Genomic DNA, 18,109 nt, shown 5'->3' on the forward strand with positions numbered 1-18,109 from the left:
TGCAGGCAAGCTCAGACCAAGGACTTTGCCATTTGCTCCTCCCCTTGCCAGTTGCCATTTCCACAGTAAGAGCGTGGTGTATGACTGACTGAGAGGGCATGTGTAGGGCCGTTCCCAAGTACTCGCATTCCACCGGGTTGCGGTTGTGTTCCCTTTCTGCCCTCTGAACACTTGTGCCAGTGTGAGTTAGGGGAGCGTGGCTCAGTACATAGTTGTTGTATGGATCAATAAAAGCATTTTTGGACACTGCTAGAGCGCTTCGAGTTTTGTTTATTTTCACCATGAGTGTTGCTTGATGGAAAGCTGCTCCCAATGGTCACGGTGGTTTAGTGTGCTTAGCTAATGCATAGAGCTGTGCTTCCTATTCTTATAGGTTGTATAGTACCTGGGGGTTCCCACTGGTCCTTGAACACTTTTCTTGGGTTTCTTAGCTGGAGGTTCCCGAGATCGGATTTTACGGGACTCCTCAACCTCCTCTTTCCTTTTGTGCTTTTCCTTCCGCTTCTCACGTTCCTTCTTCTTTGGTTTGTTTGGCTGAGGCTGCGATAGAGCCGCTAGTTGTTCATGTACAGCTTTCAACTGCAAGAAAGGAAACTGGGTAAGTTCTCTGGTATCTTGCCTGATGGTGCTTGTGAAGGACCACCAATTCATGTGCTCACCTGCTCTTGCAGCTCCGCTAGTCTCTGTGCTCGCTCCTCCTCACTGTCCGAGCTGCTCTCACTGTCAGAAGAACTGTCGCTGCTGCTATCACTAGAGCTGTGAGGAGGAGCTTTGACAGATGGGGCGGGAGGGCAGGGTGTGGGGGAGGGTGCAGGAGCCGGAGCTTCTTCTGGTTCATCAGGCATCTTAGCAAACCGCATTTCAAATACGTCCTTGTAAAGCAAAGAAAAGGACATTTCATCTTCTGCAGTTAGGTCAAGAGGAATTATCATGCACAGCTATACAGTGTATACAGGAACAAGTCACTTATGGCTTTCCATAATCCAAAAACCACCCGATTTGCATGTGTCTGATCTGAATGTCTGAAGCACGCTGGACAGAAACTGTGGTGGGGTTCTAGGCACCGTCACCCCTGCCCAAAACAAAAACACAGTAAAGGCCACATGTGGACATTACATTCCAACGCCGATCTTACTTGTGAGGGGCCCTTACTGTTCCCGACGTGTCACTGTAGGAAACCGCAGGGAGTGCCAAGCTGCTTTGGCACTTCCACTCCACCCTCTGCACCAGTGAGAGGGTGGTGAACACAAACAAAAGAGGGGCAGAGGGGCGCGCGTTGTCAAATCAGGGGACAGTGCCAGGGGACACCTCTTCATGGATGTAAAGCTGCTTCTATGGCAGCATTCAAGATTTGAGCAAAGCCTAGAAGAAAAATGTATTTGATCGGGTAAGTATTGATTTGTATTAGAACCATCTCTCCCCCCCCACCCACCCCCAGTCAGACCCCAACAAATCCACTTTAAATAACTGAAAGTTTAATGAGATCTTCCTAAGCAGCGCTAACCTGTGTTGCATACAGTTATTTCAAACCCCAATCTGTACCATTTCATTTATGTAAAGCCCGATACTGATTTCAATAAGTAACTGAAATAACACTACAGTGCTCATGTGCAAATACACCATCTGATTAACCACTTTCCCCACCACTACAGTATATCTACGTCAGCTGTGGCACCCTCCAAGCCACAGCGACATAGATATACTGACCTAGCTGCAGCCCTGCTGTGCACGGTCGGGTGCACTTCAGAGCGCACCCCCCGACACTGTGAGCTGCAATACTAATTGGTGGAAGGGAACATGTTCCCTTTTGGCCAATTAGTCCACCCCCTCCCATGAATGATCGCTGCAGTAGTGAACTGCAGCGATCCTTCATCTGTCCCCTTCGGCGCACAAATAGTTAAAAAAATCATCCAGCAAGCAGCCTCACTCACCTACCTTGTTCCTGCGACGATCCTGAAGCTTGATCCTCCGATCACCGCTCTGCATTCAGCCCGCGTATTGCCGGTGACCCGGGTCCTGGCTTGATGACGTCAAGCCGGGACCCGGGTTACCGGCAATATGCGGCTGACTGCAGAGCGGAGAACAGAGGATCGGGCTTCAGGACAGTCGCAGGAACGAGGTAGGTGAGTGAGGCTGCTTGCTGTTGGATTTGTTTTTAGGATTTCTGCACGGAGGGGGCTGCCTCATATGGGGGGGGGGGGCGCAGCTGGCTATCGATCCTGGGGGGTGGGGGTAGCATAAATAAAAGGGGGGTTACATATTTGTTGGGGGGCATCTAATTGACTAAGGGGAGGGGGGTTTACTAATTTGGTGCATCTGGGCAACTGGGGGGGCAGTAATCATATACTGGGGGCACATTTGGCTATAATGGGGGGCAGAACCAATCCTGGGGGTACATCTGGCCATAATGGGGTTAATCCTGATCCGGGGACACATATGGCTATAAAGAGGGGCACTATTCCTGGGGGTGCGTCTGTCAATCTATTTTGGGGCTGTCAAACGCAGGTGACACGTGGCTATGCTAGGGGGGCTGATATTGGGGACACATCTGACTATACTGGGGGAGGCGGTGATACTGGGGACACATCTGGATATCTATACTGGGGCGACTAACTGGCGGCACAGTTTTTAGGTCAATCGCACTTTTTATTTCCAAATAGGAATTGGTCAAAAATTGAGAAACAATGCATTTTTTAAAAATTTTCCCACTTTTTCCCATTAAAATGCATAGAGAGGAACATTTTACTTTGTACCAAATACCCACAATGAAAGCTTAGTTTGTCTTGAAAAAAACGATATATAGATAATTTAAGTGGCACAAGTGCAGATGAAGTTATTGCTTATTAAAAAGGGACACCGCTAAAGTGTCAAAACGGCTCTGGTCAATAAGGGGAAAACAAGGTCTGGATGCGAAGTGGTTAAACTCAAAAGAAAGGTTCTTCAAATGCACACAGTCTTAAAAGTCTTGTGGACTGTGCATTGTACACATTAAAGCACACCTGAACTGAGGTATATGGAGGAAGTGCCATATTTATTTCCTGTTAAGCAATACCAGTTGTCTGGCTGTCCTACTGATCCTCTAATACTTTATGCCATTGCCCCTGAACAAGCATGCAGATCAGATGTTTGACTGGTTTAGTCGCATGCTTGTTTCAAGCGTGTGATTCAGGCAATACTGATGCCAAACAGATCAGCAGGACTGCAAGGCAACTGGTATTCTTTACAAGGAAATAAATATGGCAAGCTCCATATTGCTCTCAGTTCAGGTGCACTTCAAACACACAAGACAGAATCTCTCCCATATCTTGCATCAGTATCCTAATCCACTGCACATCGTGCAGAGTAGCGCAGAAATTACTGTATTTTTGGGACTATAAGACTCCCTTTCTCTCCCAAAAATGGGGGGGGGGGGGGGGGGGGGGGAGTCACTGCATCTTATAGTTCAAATGCAGGGAGTTCCTGACTTGTGAACGCCTGCCAATACAAACCTCCAACCTGCCGCAGTGTTGGGGACTCCCTGTACTGTGCTCATGCAGAGGAGGACACAGGGAGACAATCCGAGGACACAGGGGGACACAAAGGGACATAGAGAAGGACACAAGGGGGGAAAGAGGACACAGATACGAGGTACAAAGGGGGCATAATGTGCACAAGATGCCCCTTCACCATGGATGCACCAGGTTTAGTATATTTATTTTTTGGTGTTTGTCCTCTAAACCTAGGTGTGTCTTATGGTCAGGAGCGTCTTGTAGTCTGAAAAATACGGTAAGTCTCAAAATGTTTCATTCTATGCTTATCACCTAACTAGCACACAAATCATCTACAAATTACTGGGATAAAACACCTAGAGACTGAAAAATCAGTGCCAATCATAGCAAATTGATCTTTGCTTTGTGACATCAATGCACTTGTGATTTCATACAAATAATACTGACAAATTGGTGTCCAAAGGTTTAAAGAGACTCAGAAAGGAGTTAGGGCTCGTTTCCACTATAGCGAATCTGCATGCGGACACACAATACAAGTGGATGGGATTGTTTCCACTTGTGCGTCGTGCGGGTGCGTTTTGGTGTGCGGGGGAAATCTGCACGGCTAGCCGTCAGATTTCGCGTGCGGCTGGAATGCGGCCGAATCGCCCGCAATGCTTTTAATAGGGAAATCGCATGCGGCTTTGTCATGCGGTTTTCCCCGCGATTTCGCATGTAATGTTATGGAAATTTACACAGGCAGTGACATGGTTAAATTTGCCTGCTTCTTAGCCATGCGAAATCGCGGGGAAAACCGCATGCAGAAACACATCCGCATGCGATTTTGTCCACTGTGGAATCCAGGCGATTCCGCACCGCAACAGTGGAAACGAGCCCTTATATTTCTTTTTTCTTTTTACTTTCCCAGTGCTTCCTCCAGCCCCATAAGCATGGATGTGTCCCTCACCATCCTCAGTTTTGCTGCAGTTAACTCCCAGGACGCCAGCGATTAGCACAAACCTGTTTTTTCCACTGTGCGGGAAAGCGATTTAGGAGTGATTGCGGTTTGCGATTCTATAAAATTGAAATGCAATTGCTCCAAAAATGCTGCATATTCCCCATCAGCAAATTGATCATCACTGGCGATTGCTACAGTGTAAACACTACCATTGACTTGCATTAGTACCAGCATTTTGCTGATCGCCAGTGATCAGCAAATCGCTGAAAAATCACCCAGTGTGAACTAGCCCTAACAACAGGAACATAGATCTATGCGGTCGTTTCTTGGCTATAGTGATAGGTTTTGGCATTATGGAGACTGTACTATAAGAAAGGAGTCACCAATCCCCTCCTCTCCCCGCTTGTTACCTGCAGCTTGCGGGCCATGGCCACCACTTCATGGTCCGGAGGGTTGTACTTGTAACAGTTGGAAAACATAAGCCGTACATCGGAGGCAAAGTCATTAGCATCTCGGTACTCCATGTTGTCCATCTTCACCTGTTGATAACAGAACATGTGAACTTGAAAATGTTTAAACAATCTAGGCAAAGAAGCAACCCAGGCAAAGGTCTAGCAGTGGATGAACTTTATCAGAGTTGTAATTATTCAACACTAAAACAAGCACTAAATGCCTTTCAGGGGTGGTAAATGTAATTTTGAAAAAAAGATGCCTAAAAAAAACAATATACTCTTATGTCTGGTACACACCATGCAATTTCCCATCAGATAGGTGGAATCGATTATTTCCAACAAGTCCGATCTGATTTCCGATCATTTTTCTGATCCATTTTGAATAGAAGTAATCAGAAAACCGATCAGAGAAACAAAAGTGCATGGTGTGTACTAGACATTAATAAAATTAATTATGAATGCCCCCTACACCGCACTTTCACAAGTCAGTCACAACAACTGGAGCTCTTATCAGGCCGAGAGGTCTAGTGTTTAATGCCGGGTACACACTGAGATTTTCTGGCCGATTTACTGTCAGATCGATTATTTCCAACATGTCTGATTTGCTTTCCGATCGATTTCCGTGCACTTTAATAGGAAAGCGATCGGAAAATGCTCGGAAATCGATCGGAAAGCAAATTGGACATGTTGGAAACAATCGATCTGACAAAATCGGCCAGAAAATCTTAGTGTGTACCCAGCATTACACCCATAGATCACAGCATCTGTGACACTTCTCTGAAGCCAAGAATTAGCCATTTCTGCATAATGAGAAAATGCCTGCACTATCCTACAATAAAGGAATATGCAAGTCACCTCTTTCCACCTTTAACCTCCTGAGTGTTACGCAGCTCACGAGGTTTTGTTACTTTGTGCCCGATTTTAAAATAATTGTCCCTAATGACTGTAAATCCTCTAAGCTAGCACTAGGCTAGCTAGAAGAAGTCTCCGGCACCACCCGATCACCGCAGCTCCCCCGATATATACACACATTACCCAGCCTGGGATCCAGCGATCGGCGCAGCCTCCCCATACAGCTCCGGTCTTCACTATGGGGAGGATCGCACATGACGTCAGGCGCAAACCCGATCCTCCCCATAGAGACCGGAGCTGTGCGATCACTGGATCCAGGCTGGGTAACGTATAAACAGGGGGATCGGCGGCGATCGGAGGGGTGCCCGACACTTGCACTAGCCAGCCTAGTGCTAGCTAGATGATTTACAGCCATTAGAAACAATTGTTTATTTATGGGGGACTCCTGGGGCCACAGAGCGGTATGCCCGACAGTGTCAGGAATACCGCTAAGCAGGTTAATAGGTTATTTCCAATAGGCTAACCTTCTATAATTTGAGCATTAATAGACATTGGGCTCTAGTCACAAAACTTCTCATACATGTCTTATTTATACCTAATAAAAAATAACCTTTCAGCACATTTACAAGCAAAATAATCACTCAAAGTAAGTGGTTTCTGAATAACTTCAATATTACGTTTACCTTAATATTTTTGCTCTTTGGGAGCTTAAAAATGTAACAGATGAGGTGAAAGCAGAGGGAAGCAGGTAAAAAAAGCTTTATGAATCACCCCCATTGTGTCTCAGGTTTCTAGACAAAACCAAGGTCTTAAAGCACGCCTGAAGCAAGAGGGATATGGAGGCCGACATATTTAACGTTTAAACAATGCACATTGCCTGGCTGTCCTGCTAAGCCTCTGCCTCTAATACTTAGCCATAGACCCTGAAAAGCATGCAGATCAGGTGCTCTGACTGAAGTTTGAACAGCATTTGGTGGGCAATACAGACATTACTGAAGCATGAATGATCAGCAGGCGACCAATATGGTTTAAAAGGAAATAAGCCAGCCTCCACATTCCTCTCACTTCAGGTGTCCTTTAAGAAAGGCAGAAAATTGTGCATTACATAATTCAGAGTAAGAAACCACATCTGTGTATTTATTTTTTTAAACAGATTTTATTTTAAATTGGGAAATTTTTATGAAAGGGGTTCAGAACAAGTTGAAGTACCAACACATTGGTCATATAGACTCATCGACTGTAAAAAAAAAAAAAAGATTTAGTTCAACAAAAGGATGCTACAGTCTCTTCGTGACTATAGTTAGATGATAAGAACATCCTATACAAGCAAATAACTCTTGTGTAAAACAGTTATAACAATATTTATAACCAAATTTGTCACAGAAAGTCTCAATAGCAGGTCAAAAGTTATTGCTATACGGCCTAGCATAAATTTAGCTTCCCAAAATACAGAATTTAATAGTGCATTCATATGCAGAGATCCACTGCAGGCTCCCTTTAAGGCACAACTGAAGTGAGAAAGATCTGGAGGCTGACATTTATTTACATTTTTAACAATACACACTGCATGGCTGACCTGCTGATCCTTTAATACTTTTAGCCACAGACCTTGAACAGGCATGTAGATCAGAGGTTTCTGACAAAAAAAAAACTGACTGCATTAGCTGCATGCTTGTTTCAGGTGTGTGATTCAGTTACTACTGATGCCTCAAAGATCAGCAATTGCCGGGCAATGGATACTGGTTTAACCCCATAGCAGCCAATTTAGAGGCTTACAAGGGCTCCAGGACAATTTGTTTTAGCACTTTTTTTAATTTCATTACTGCAGTAATGTGTATTGATGGCCACTTGTCACTAGGGGGCAGTGTAAGTCAATAACAGAGGGCTTCTGCTTTCAGTTTCATAAATCCTCTGCTAGCAAAGAGATATTAAAGCATTCCAAGAATTTACAGCACAAGAGTTCTGCCGGGTGAGGTCAAAGCAGTGCACTTATCTCAAACAAGTTAATTGCCTAGAAGCTGCTAATGGGTTAAAAGGAAATAAATACTGCCGCCACCATAAACCTCTCACTTCAGGAGAGCTTAAGATGAGACTATATTTATAGGTATAACCATAGATACTTTCCATCCATACCTTAATAGTGCTAAGGTCCATGGGATGCTTTATTATTTCGCAGTAGTCATGCAGTCCAAGTGCTTCTACATCTACAGGCTTATAAAATGGCCAAGCATATGACGTGTGTTTCTTTGCAAACATTTCACGGACAATGCCGCTACAATAACGCAGCTGCTCCGAGACTTTGCTGTTGCTGTTGACTTGGACAATGGGTGGTGCGCTCGTTGGAGTTTGTAGTAGTACAGGAGGTGCAGGAAGTTGGGAGTCCGGTACCTCGGTCTTCTTTACCGTTCGAGACTGACGGCCGCTCTCCCTCCTTGGTAAAGGTTTAGAAGGCTTTGAGTCACTGGGCAAAGGCGAGGATTCATGAAGAGGGTCATGGGCAGTGGGCGTTGTAGTATCCGCTTTCCTCTTTACCCCTTTCTGTGATCAAATAAAGATTAGTTAGGAAGACAGCAATGGTTTTATTGCCCTAAAATAAAGTTAGAGAGCATAAGTTATCCTGCAAACTTGACACTTGTGAGTGGCGAAGGGTTACTGACTTTGCCATTTCGCTGGCACCCACTTTAGCACCTCCCTAATGATTTTTAAAATATCCTATCTTGAGCAAACCCAGTCTGCCCATGATGCCAAGTGAGGCGACTTCCTTAGGCAGAAGTCTGGGGACAGCACCAAGCAGAAACGAAGTGAAGAGCAGTGTTCTCCCTAGAGCCATTTAGGTGGGCGGGCCGCCCAGGTAAAGGCTTTTACCACCCGGACGTTATTTATAGCCTCCTTCCACGGCTAAAGGTCTGTTTTTGATCTTCACTTCTCTGTTCAGTTCAGTGGGCAGCAGCTGTGTCAACGCAGACAGGTCACTGCTGTCATTCAGAGACATGATCTCCCCCTCCTCCTCAGCTTCTTCCTATCAGCAGTGTGGAAGAGGGGCGGGGAAAGCTCGTAACAGCACAAAGCAGATGAGTCTGACCGCAAGAGCTTTTAAGGAGCTGGAGGGCGGGTGTTGTGTCTGATTACCCTGCCTGTTGATTTGCGCTGCCCCGCATGCGCAGTAGGAGACTGTGCGGCCACCTTATACTAAATATCTCCGCTCCCACACCTCTTACACTCCCCAAATTTTCAGGGTAGGGAGGGAACACCCAGAATGACCTCTATGCCAAATTGCAGCCCCCGAGACCCGCTGGTTCCCAAGATAGGTTTCTGTAATCTATCTCCTGAACCAGCAGGTCTCGGGGGCTGCAATTTGGTATAGAGGTAGTTTGGGGGGGTCCCCTCCTTACCCTGAAAATTGGGGGAGTGTAAGAGGTGTGCAAGTGAAGATATTTAGTATTTAACCCCCAGCAGCATCATTAACTTCACACTGAGCATGCATGCTACTCAGTGTGGAAGGAAGCTTCCGGGCAGCACAATCAGACATTACACAGGCGTACACCGAGGTAGCAAAGAGGTTGAGACTTGCATGGCTCTATTCCTTCTGTTGAGCAAGTCATCTCCCTGGCCACTGCAATGGCCGAAGCTCTCTTCCTCCTCCTCTCCCTGTCAGTGCAGAAGCACAAAGCCCACTCCCTCCCTTCCATTCATCAGATAAGCTTTAATGTGTCTGTGGGTTCATTAACAAATCAAAACGTTTATTTACTCCAAATTGTTCAAGCATTGAGAATTTACAACACTTAAAATATACCCCATTTAAATACTGCAAGGAAAGTGTCATGAGAGATATAACAGGCAGTTTACAGCCAGCTGCAAGAGAAGCCTGGTACATGGCAATCACTCAGCCTCCTATCTCACTACATACACCTTTGTAATCTAATGCCAAATGTCTTTTTCTAGATTAAATTAACCCGATTCTTCAGTTTTGAGAATCTGCACATGAATGGCTAAAAGTTCAGTTTAGCCTGCCTGGTCTCAGCTGTTATGCTTTGTTCACAACAGTGCAATTTTCTCTGATTGACGGTCCAATCTATTATTTCCGACAGGTCCGATCTGATCGCTTTTCTAATCACGTTTATACAAAATGAATCAGAAAAACGATCGAGAATCAGATCAGACCTGTCAGAAATAAATCGATTCTACTGTCATTCCGACAGAAAATTATGTTGTGTACTAAGCATTATAAAGACAATCTAACTTGTATGCTCACAAATCACTGTGCTTAAAATGAGCATAGTTTTTACTAAGTCCCTTCTGGGGTTCTCACCACCCCTGGTGCTGCCTGTGTGATTAGTTAGTCGGCACTCTTCTCTGGCTCCCAGTGTATGTCCAGCAGCAGGAGTCATGTACATAGCATGCATGGTGAATGTTATATGGTCTTTGCCAGTCATACATGTGATGATAGGGCTATGGCACTAAAGCCCCATTCACACTGGAATGCTTTTCAGCGCTTTGCTGATCGCCAGTGATCAGCAAAGTGCTATGACAATGTTACTTTATGGTAGCAATAATACTGCAGTTGTGATTTCTTTAAAATTGCTAATGTGCTGCCTGCAGCATTGTGGGAGCGTTCACAATGTGACGCTTTTTCCCAAAAGAAAGAGGTCCCCCTCTCCACCCAGCTTGGTGCCAACCTCTCCCGACCCAGCGTAACTCTCCCTCTGCTCACCTTACTTCACCACCCGGCTACTTTTCCATGCCACCCGGCTGGAAAATATTTCTGGGGAGAATACTGAAGAGCGTGCCTGGCCAACTTATACTGGGGGTAACTGTACCTGGCTAACCTATACTGGGGGTAACTGTACCTAGCTACCAATGCTGGGGGCACCTAAACCTGCCTACCTACCTATACGGAGAGTGGGTTTTTTTTTTTGGGGGGGGGTTCACCGCGGCTATTCTGATGCTGAAACCAGGATATTGAACGTAAAAGTGAGTATCCTGAATAATTTACTGCATTATATTCTACTTCCTTACAACTCCTCTTTGAAGTGCACCTGAAATGAACAATAGTGCACCATTTATACATACCCAGGGCTTCCTCCAGGCCCATGCAGGCCAAAGGCTCCCTCGTTTCTCCGTTGTCAGGTTCTGAAATGTTGCCAGTTGCAGAAGGTCACACATGCACGCCCAAGCAGGCGACTGACCGCAACTGGCAAAATTTCAGAAGCAGACTAAGGGACAATGGAAAAGCCCAGGACAGCGTGGAATCCCTTGGTCTGCATGGGTCTGGAGGAAGCACCAGGTAAGAATAAATGGTGCACTACAGTTCATCTCAGGCGCACTGTAAGCTCTCAATCCACAATAGGTTTTAATTGTATTCTATAGTAAATCAATATAAGTATTCAACATGCACATCTATATTGCCATTATATTATCTTAATCATCATAAAAAGTAATGTGGATATTTTTAAACAATTATAAAAAGCACTAAAAATAATCACCTCCCGCCATCAATACCCATCGAAAATTTGGCACATTACCACAACACATATCCTATGGCTCAATCTTTAGCATAGACTTTTCCTTACTTCAATGGATTTGCTCCAGGAGTCTGAGGTACATGGTATTTAACAATGTTTAAAGCGGAACTGTAAATTTGTGTAAACCAAACAGCTTCACTCACCTGGGGCTTTCCCAAGCCCCCAGCAGCCGTCCTGTGCCCTCGCCGGTCCTGCCCGAGCCTCAGTTCTCCCGCGCGAGCTACTTTCATTACCGCCGACTTGCAAGTCGACGGCAACTGCGCCTCCCAGGCAATGCGACGCTTTCTTCTCATTCCCACCCGCTAGAGCAGCTATAGCGAGCGGGAACACGAAGAAAGCGGCGCATTGCTCGGGGCGCGCAGGCGCATTTGCAAGTCGGCGGCAGTGAAAGTAGCTCCTGCGGGAGAACGGAGGCTCGGGCAGGACCGGCAAGGGCACAGGACGACTGCTGGGGGCTTGGGGAAGCCCCAGGTAAGTGAAGCTGTTTGGTTTACACAAATTTACAGGGCGGAGCCAGTACGCCTGACGCACAACGCGGAAGTGCTGTAGGAGTGCGCGGAGCGGGACAGAGCGGGACAGAGCGAACGGCCCGGTGGAAGGAAACGCACGGAACCCTAAGCCTAGCCGCTGTGATAAGCTGATCTTACCATGTGGATCCTGTAAGTGTGATACGGGCGCTAGAGGCGCAGGATTGTTTTTAACCAGTACTTGAATGCTGCGCAATGAGTTTTATTTTGTGTTTTACCCAAGAATAAAGAGAGGCCTTTTTATCTGATTAATGGATGTGGAAGACTGATGTTCCTAGTTCACCACATATTAAGCGAGGCTCCCACCTGTGCATAGGTGGCTTCAATCTGGTGAGCCGCTCTATTACTAGAGGTGGTGGGGTCACGAGTGGACACTCTTTGTGGCACAAGCACGATTGATTAGTGACAATTAATGTAGATCTGAAACAGTATTACACTATTGAAGGTTTTTCTTTCCAGATTATAAGCGCGCAGTGGAACAATTTTTATGCTGAGTATTTCAAGAGGACTGGACACAGCGCACTTTTTCATAAGAGAGACTTTAATTAGTTGTGGGGTGGCGCAGCATTGTTGTGTGTTATTTACACAAATTTACAGTTCCGCTTTAAAGGAAGCCCAAAGCGAAAATAAACTAATGAAACAAACAATTGTATCCATCTTCCTTTTCCTAAAAATGACTTTTTAAGATATTCCACAGTTTTATTTTATGTTTAAATCTACTTTTAACGTTTTAACTGTTCTATCTTTTTTGCTCAATGACATTCATTGAAGTATGCCAGATCTAAAATCTATGAACTATTGACCCTTTTTCATCTCTTTCCTGCTCTCAGAAGCTATTTTCTGCTAGAAAAGTGTTTTACAGTTGGAATTTCTCATCAGTGAGGGTCACACTGTAGTCACTTCCTGTCTGAGTCAGGACTGAGTCAGCCACTTACATTCCTGATATTTAACGCTTTCAGGCAGAGAAAAAAAAAAGCATAGTTTAACACAGCATCCTTAGTTGTGTGCTAGGCACTGTACATACCCATGTCCTATCTCATAATGTCACATGTCACCTTGGGTATCCTTTAAAATTGTACACCACCTATGCATACAGTTTCCAGTGCGATGTGTTTGGGGATATTAAAGGGAAGGTTCAGGGAAACGTTTAAAAAAATAAAAATCCATATCCACTTACCTGGGGCTTCCTCCAGCCTGTGGCAGGCAGGAGGTGCCCTCGCCGCCGCTCCAGAGGCTTCCGGTCGTCTTCGGTGGCCGACCCGACCTGGCCAGGCCGGCTGCTAGGTCGGGCTCTTCTGCACTCCAAGGACGGGCTCTTCTGCGTCCCACGCGGGCGCGCTGACGTCATCGGACGTCCTCCGGGCTGTACTGCGCCTGCGCAGTAAAGCCCGGAGGACGTCCAATGACGTCAGCGCGCCCGCGTGGGACGCAGAAGAGCCCGACCTGGCAGCCGGCCTAGCCAGGTCGGGTCGGCCACCGAAGACAACCGAAAGCCTCTGGAGCGGCGGCGAGGACACCCTCCTGCCTGCCACGGGCTGGAGGAAGCCCCAGGTAAGTGGATATGGATTTTTATTTTTTTTTAACGTTTCCCTGAACCTTCCCTTTAAGATTTTTATATAGATAACATTACCTTGGCTCAAAAATAAATGAAAAAAGGAGTTGGGAGACAGGTTTTAACTGTAGGTTACCCCAGACTGTAGTTCCACTTTAATTACATCAATTGGTAAACATGAGACCCTTTGTCAGCATACACCATGCCAGTGATTCAGTAACTGCACACAAACAATAGCACACACCAAAAATGATAACCTACTAAAGTTCTCCAAGCACGTGGATGGTATAACTGAACTCACCGTTTTTCTCACCTTTACAGTTGGGGTAGTAGTTGGGATGACTGGTGTATGGCTCTGCACTGCTGGGGGAGCAGCGGGGGGTATAACTGTGGGCACCACCACATCCTGAGTGACGACAGGAGAGGAGAATGTAATGGGAGCTGGAGTAATAGCAGGGGTGCGGGCAGGCGGGGTGCGAGTCTGTGGAGGAGTAGGTGCCTGGGTCACAACTGGTGTGGTAGGGGTCGCAGGCTTGGAGACAGCTGGGCATGGGAAAAATGAAAAAAGCAATCATTAGATAATAACACGAGAATTGTACATTTGAGTATTTGCAGTTTTGATTTAAAGAGAGATTCCATCCAAAATGTTTTGAGTTTTGATACAAGTTAAGGACCTCAGATGAGTACTACAGTACTGTCTGGGTTTACTTCTGCTCATTTCCTGTACCCACTCACTTCTGCTCACTTCCTGTACCCACTGACAAAAATCACAGAACAGGAAGTGACTTAATTTATCCAGTAAGCACAGAAACCGCAATGAACATTTTTTTTCCTCATGCTACAGAGCAAAATTATGATGTCCGTGAGATCTGCAATGCTTTCTCCATGCCAACTTACAAGACTTTCTTTGAAGGGAAGGTTCAGGCAGCATGTAAAAAAATGAAAAATCCAAATCCATTTACCTGGGGCATCCTCCAGCCCGTGGCAGCCAGGATGTGCCCTCGGCGCCGCTCCGCAGGCTCCCGGTGGCGAGCCCGACCTGGCCAGGCCGGCTGCCAGGTCGGGCTTCTTCTGCGTTCCAAAGTGTGTGTCACTGCTGAGCGCTGACGTCATCGGACGTCCTCCGGGCTGTACTGCGCAGGCGCAGAACTACTGGTAAGTGGATTTGGATTTTTAATTGTTTTTACATGCTGCCCGAACCTTCCCTTTAATCCTACTCTAGTGACGTTATTCTTCATAAAGGTAAACGATAAGTCAGTAAGGGAAATCTCTCCCATAAGGTCACAGACAAATTTGGGTGTTCTTACTCATTCCCATCCTATCATGACTAAAATAAACCGATATGTGTGACGTTACACATCAACTTGTTATGAAGTCCAATTTTCATTTGAAAGTGCCCAAACTAAAAGAATTTCTCCTATGCTTAGAGTAAAACGAAGAGCAGCAGAATACAAGTTAATCTTCATGACATGGTAACTCACGTGTAACTGGAGGCTTGGTTGCTATCTTCTCGGTTTGGCTTATTGAAACAACCCGGGTCCGCATTGGGGTGTTCGAGGCATCTAGGAAACATCCGAAAATTAAACATCTGTGCGTCTTCAAAACACTTCAATTGACTGATTACCATTTTATGCTAGGTACACGTGATGAGAATTTGACAGATTTACTGTCCAATCCATTATTTCTAACAGGTCCAATCTGATTTCACATCGATTTTCCAATCAATTTTCCTTGCATAGCTATGGAAAAACAATCGGAAATCTGATACGACCTGTTGGAAATACTCAAACCTGGCAATAAATCTCAGCGTGTGTACCTAGCGTTATGCAATGCCTCGTAAAATTGACCGTTGAATCAATTTGACAGGTCCAATCTTTTTCGGATCACTTCTATACAAAATCGATCATAAAACCGATAGGAAATCAGATCAGACCTGTTGGAAATTAAAGATTCGACAGTCAATCTGAAGGGAAATTGCATGGTGTGTACCAGGCATTACTGTGTCAAACAACTGCATGACCTTGACATGCCGCTGATCACACAGTATCCCCTCTCCTCAGTCACCTTGCTCTCGTTTTCCTCGGCCTCGTCCTTTGCTTTGAACAATCTGCAGCTCCGCTTCATCCTGAGGCATCTCGGAAATTTTCTGCAGGAAGAGCTTCTCCAAGGCCTCAGCCATGAGGACGATGTCATCACCAGGCTAGAACAGAGGTTGCAGACACACAATTGTCAAAAGGCAAAAGTAAAACAAGGTTTGATACGGCGAGATGAAAAAAGTCACATTTAAGTGGCAGTCAGGTCTAAGGGCTTGTTTCCATTTAAGTACAGAGCCCTGTGGCTCTGCGCTGTGCGTCACTCCAGGCGGGTGGACGGGGCTTGCAATCTAATTCATTACTGAATAGGATCGTGGGCTGAAGTGCCCCGAAATGCAGCAAACTATGTGCAGTGGTTCATCGCTGAACTGCTGCGCATGGTTGGAAACGGCGGACAGTGCAGTATATGCATGATCTGCTGTCCCTGCGATCACGTTTCCATAAGCGCACATGAAGCGCGCTATATGGAAATGAGCCCTAAGCAAGAATTAAGGAGGGATGGGTATTGTTACTTGGCACAATACATTTTATCCACACAGCTTACAGCCACATTTGTATGTTCCTTTCCATACCTATAAAGAAATAGTGTAAGCATTTCTGAAGCTTGGTTTAGGCTAAGCGTGGAACAGATTTTCACAGTAGTACAGGCTAAAGCTTCATACACACACTAGATGGTTATTGGCCGAGGCAGACTCTGCTGAGAATCTACTGTGTACAGCAGCCCCAATGTATTGGCAAGTGATTCGCCTGGTGGACATGGACTGACTCAGCCAAGCACATTGTTCTCACACTCATCCAGTCAACCCACCTAGCACTGGCACTCCCCCCCCCCCCCCCCCCCCACCCTGCATAGTAAACAAAAGGTGTCGCTAGGCTAGAGATTGGTCTTTGCTACCTTGGCCCTGCATTGTTGCCCAAGGGATCGATTTCCGATCCTTGCCAGGCAATGGTCCTAGAGGCTTAAGCACTGCCTTAAAGGATACTAGAAAGATATGGGTTAACATTTATACACAAGTACACTAAAAAAAAAAAAAATTATCTAGAGTACACCACATTTTTAAAGATATTTAAATGGAACCAGAGACGAAGCACCCTGATGTATTTTACCATATATATCAGTGGGAACATGGAACCAGAGACGAAGCACCCTCATGTATTTTACCATATACATCAGTGGGAACATTAGAGAAAAAACCTACCTTGCTTTCTATTTCATTCTGCACTGCACAGCTTGCTTCTAATCAGCCCTGATAAAATCCCTGACTGAGCATTCAATCTGGCTTTGCTCAGGAATTTTTTAAAGCTCAGTCTGTGTTCTCATGTCTTTTCAACTCCAATCCTGCCCCCTGCTGGCTCTGCTCATGAATCATTATAGCTGAGTCATTATAGCAAAGCCAGACTGAATGCTCAGTTGGGGATTTTATCAGGTCTGATAACCAGCTGTGCAGTGCAGAATGAAACAGAAAGCATGGTAGGTGTTTTCTCTAATGTTCCCACTGATCTCTATGGTAAAATACATGAAGGTGCTTCATCTCTGGTTCACTTTAAGCCTTTGTAATACCTCTTCAAAGGAGGTACAGGTCAACTTCAAATACAAACAATTATATAAAATAAAGTTAATTGAATTTCAAAATCCCCTCAAAACTGTACATCACAGATACACTAGTGATGCGTCTGTACAGAAGTTGGCCCTGAACCCACACCCCAGGGATCAAATACTGACCCCCGCGTGCGACAGCAACTGGCAGTGTGTATACATAGCTTAAAGAGAGTCTGAAGCGAGAATAGATCTCGCTTCAGACCTCATAGCTAGCAGGGGCATGCGTGCCCCTGCTAAAACGCCGCTATAGCGCGGCTTAACGGGGGTCCCAGTCCCCCCAAACCCCCTCCGTGCAGCGGGGGAGCGCTTCCTGGTTGGGGCAGGGCTAACCGCCGCAGCCCTGCCCCATGCGCGTCTGTCAGACGCGTATCTCCGCCTCTCCCCCGCCCCTCTCAGTCTTCCTTCACTGAGAGGGGCGGGGGAGAGGCGGCGATGCACGTCTGATAGACGCGACTGGAGGCAGGGCTGCAGCCGTTAGCCCTGCCTCCAGGAAGAAGAATACGAGTGACCATTTTCCGACCAACTTTTGCGGGGGGTGGGTTGGGGGTGAAGGGACCCCCGTTAAGCCGCGGGATAGCGGCGTTTTAGCAGGGGCACACGTGCCCCTGCTATATATAAGACCTGAAGCGAGATTTAGTCTCGCTTCAGTGTCTCTTTAAGTCTGTGCAAGGGAGTGAGCAGTGCTTACCTTGTTGTAGATGTAGCAATTTGTAAACATTGTATTAAAATCCTGGATACATTCTTGAGCATTAAGGTAGTAGTAGTTTTCCAGGCGCTTCTTGATGGTGCCCATGTCCATTGGGATTTTGATAATTTTATAATAATCCTAAAATAAAATAAAATGGTGAGTTCTAAAGAAACAAAGAATTTATGATTCAACTTTTAGTAAAAGAGAAGCCACAGTAATAGCCAACGCCTACCCCTAGTATCAGGGCGAGCAATGTGCGCAGACATTTCATGCATGGCGGGGAATAAAAACAATTACTTGAGTATAAAACACTGCTTTATTCAAGAGATGTGTGCAAACAAATATTATCCTGTGATAGAGAACACCAGGAAAGTCACGGTGTAAGAGGAAACCACATG

General features: G+C 45.8%; 1 protein-coding gene across 5 annotated transcripts in view; it reads right to left on the reverse strand.

Annotated features, from left to right (window-relative positions):
- BRD4 (bromodomain containing 4) overlaps positions 1 to 18,109 on the reverse strand; it is a 128,041-nt gene that overhangs the window by 30,057 nt on the left and 79,875 nt on the right. For 4 of the 5 annotated variants that reach the window (XM_068274574.1, XM_068274572.1, XM_068274575.1 and 1 more), the window contains exons 3-10: positions 17,712 to 17,849; positions 15,395 to 15,530; positions 14,812 to 14,892; positions 13,632 to 13,873; positions 7,863 to 8,267; positions 4,836 to 4,964; positions 660 to 872; positions 386 to 579 (exon numbers count right to left, since the gene is read on the reverse strand). In XM_068274574.1, coding sequence (XP_068130675.1) covers positions 386 to 579; positions 660 to 872; positions 4,836 to 4,964; positions 7,863 to 8,267; positions 13,632 to 13,873; positions 14,812 to 14,892; positions 15,395 to 15,530; positions 17,712 to 17,849 — 1,538 coding nt within the window. The remainder of the gene's footprint in view (positions 1 to 385; positions 580 to 659; positions 873 to 4,835; positions 4,965 to 7,862; positions 8,268 to 13,631; positions 13,874 to 14,811; positions 14,893 to 15,394; positions 15,531 to 17,711; positions 17,850 to 18,109) is intronic. The other variant, XM_068274573.1, reaches the window with a different exon arrangement.

The sequence above is a fragment of the Hyperolius riggenbachi genome, chromosome 3, assembly GCF_040937935.1.
Source record: "Hyperolius riggenbachi isolate aHypRig1 chromosome 3, aHypRig1.pri, whole genome shotgun sequence".
Taxonomy (NCBI): domain Eukaryota; kingdom Metazoa; phylum Chordata; class Amphibia; order Anura; family Hyperoliidae; genus Hyperolius; species Hyperolius riggenbachi.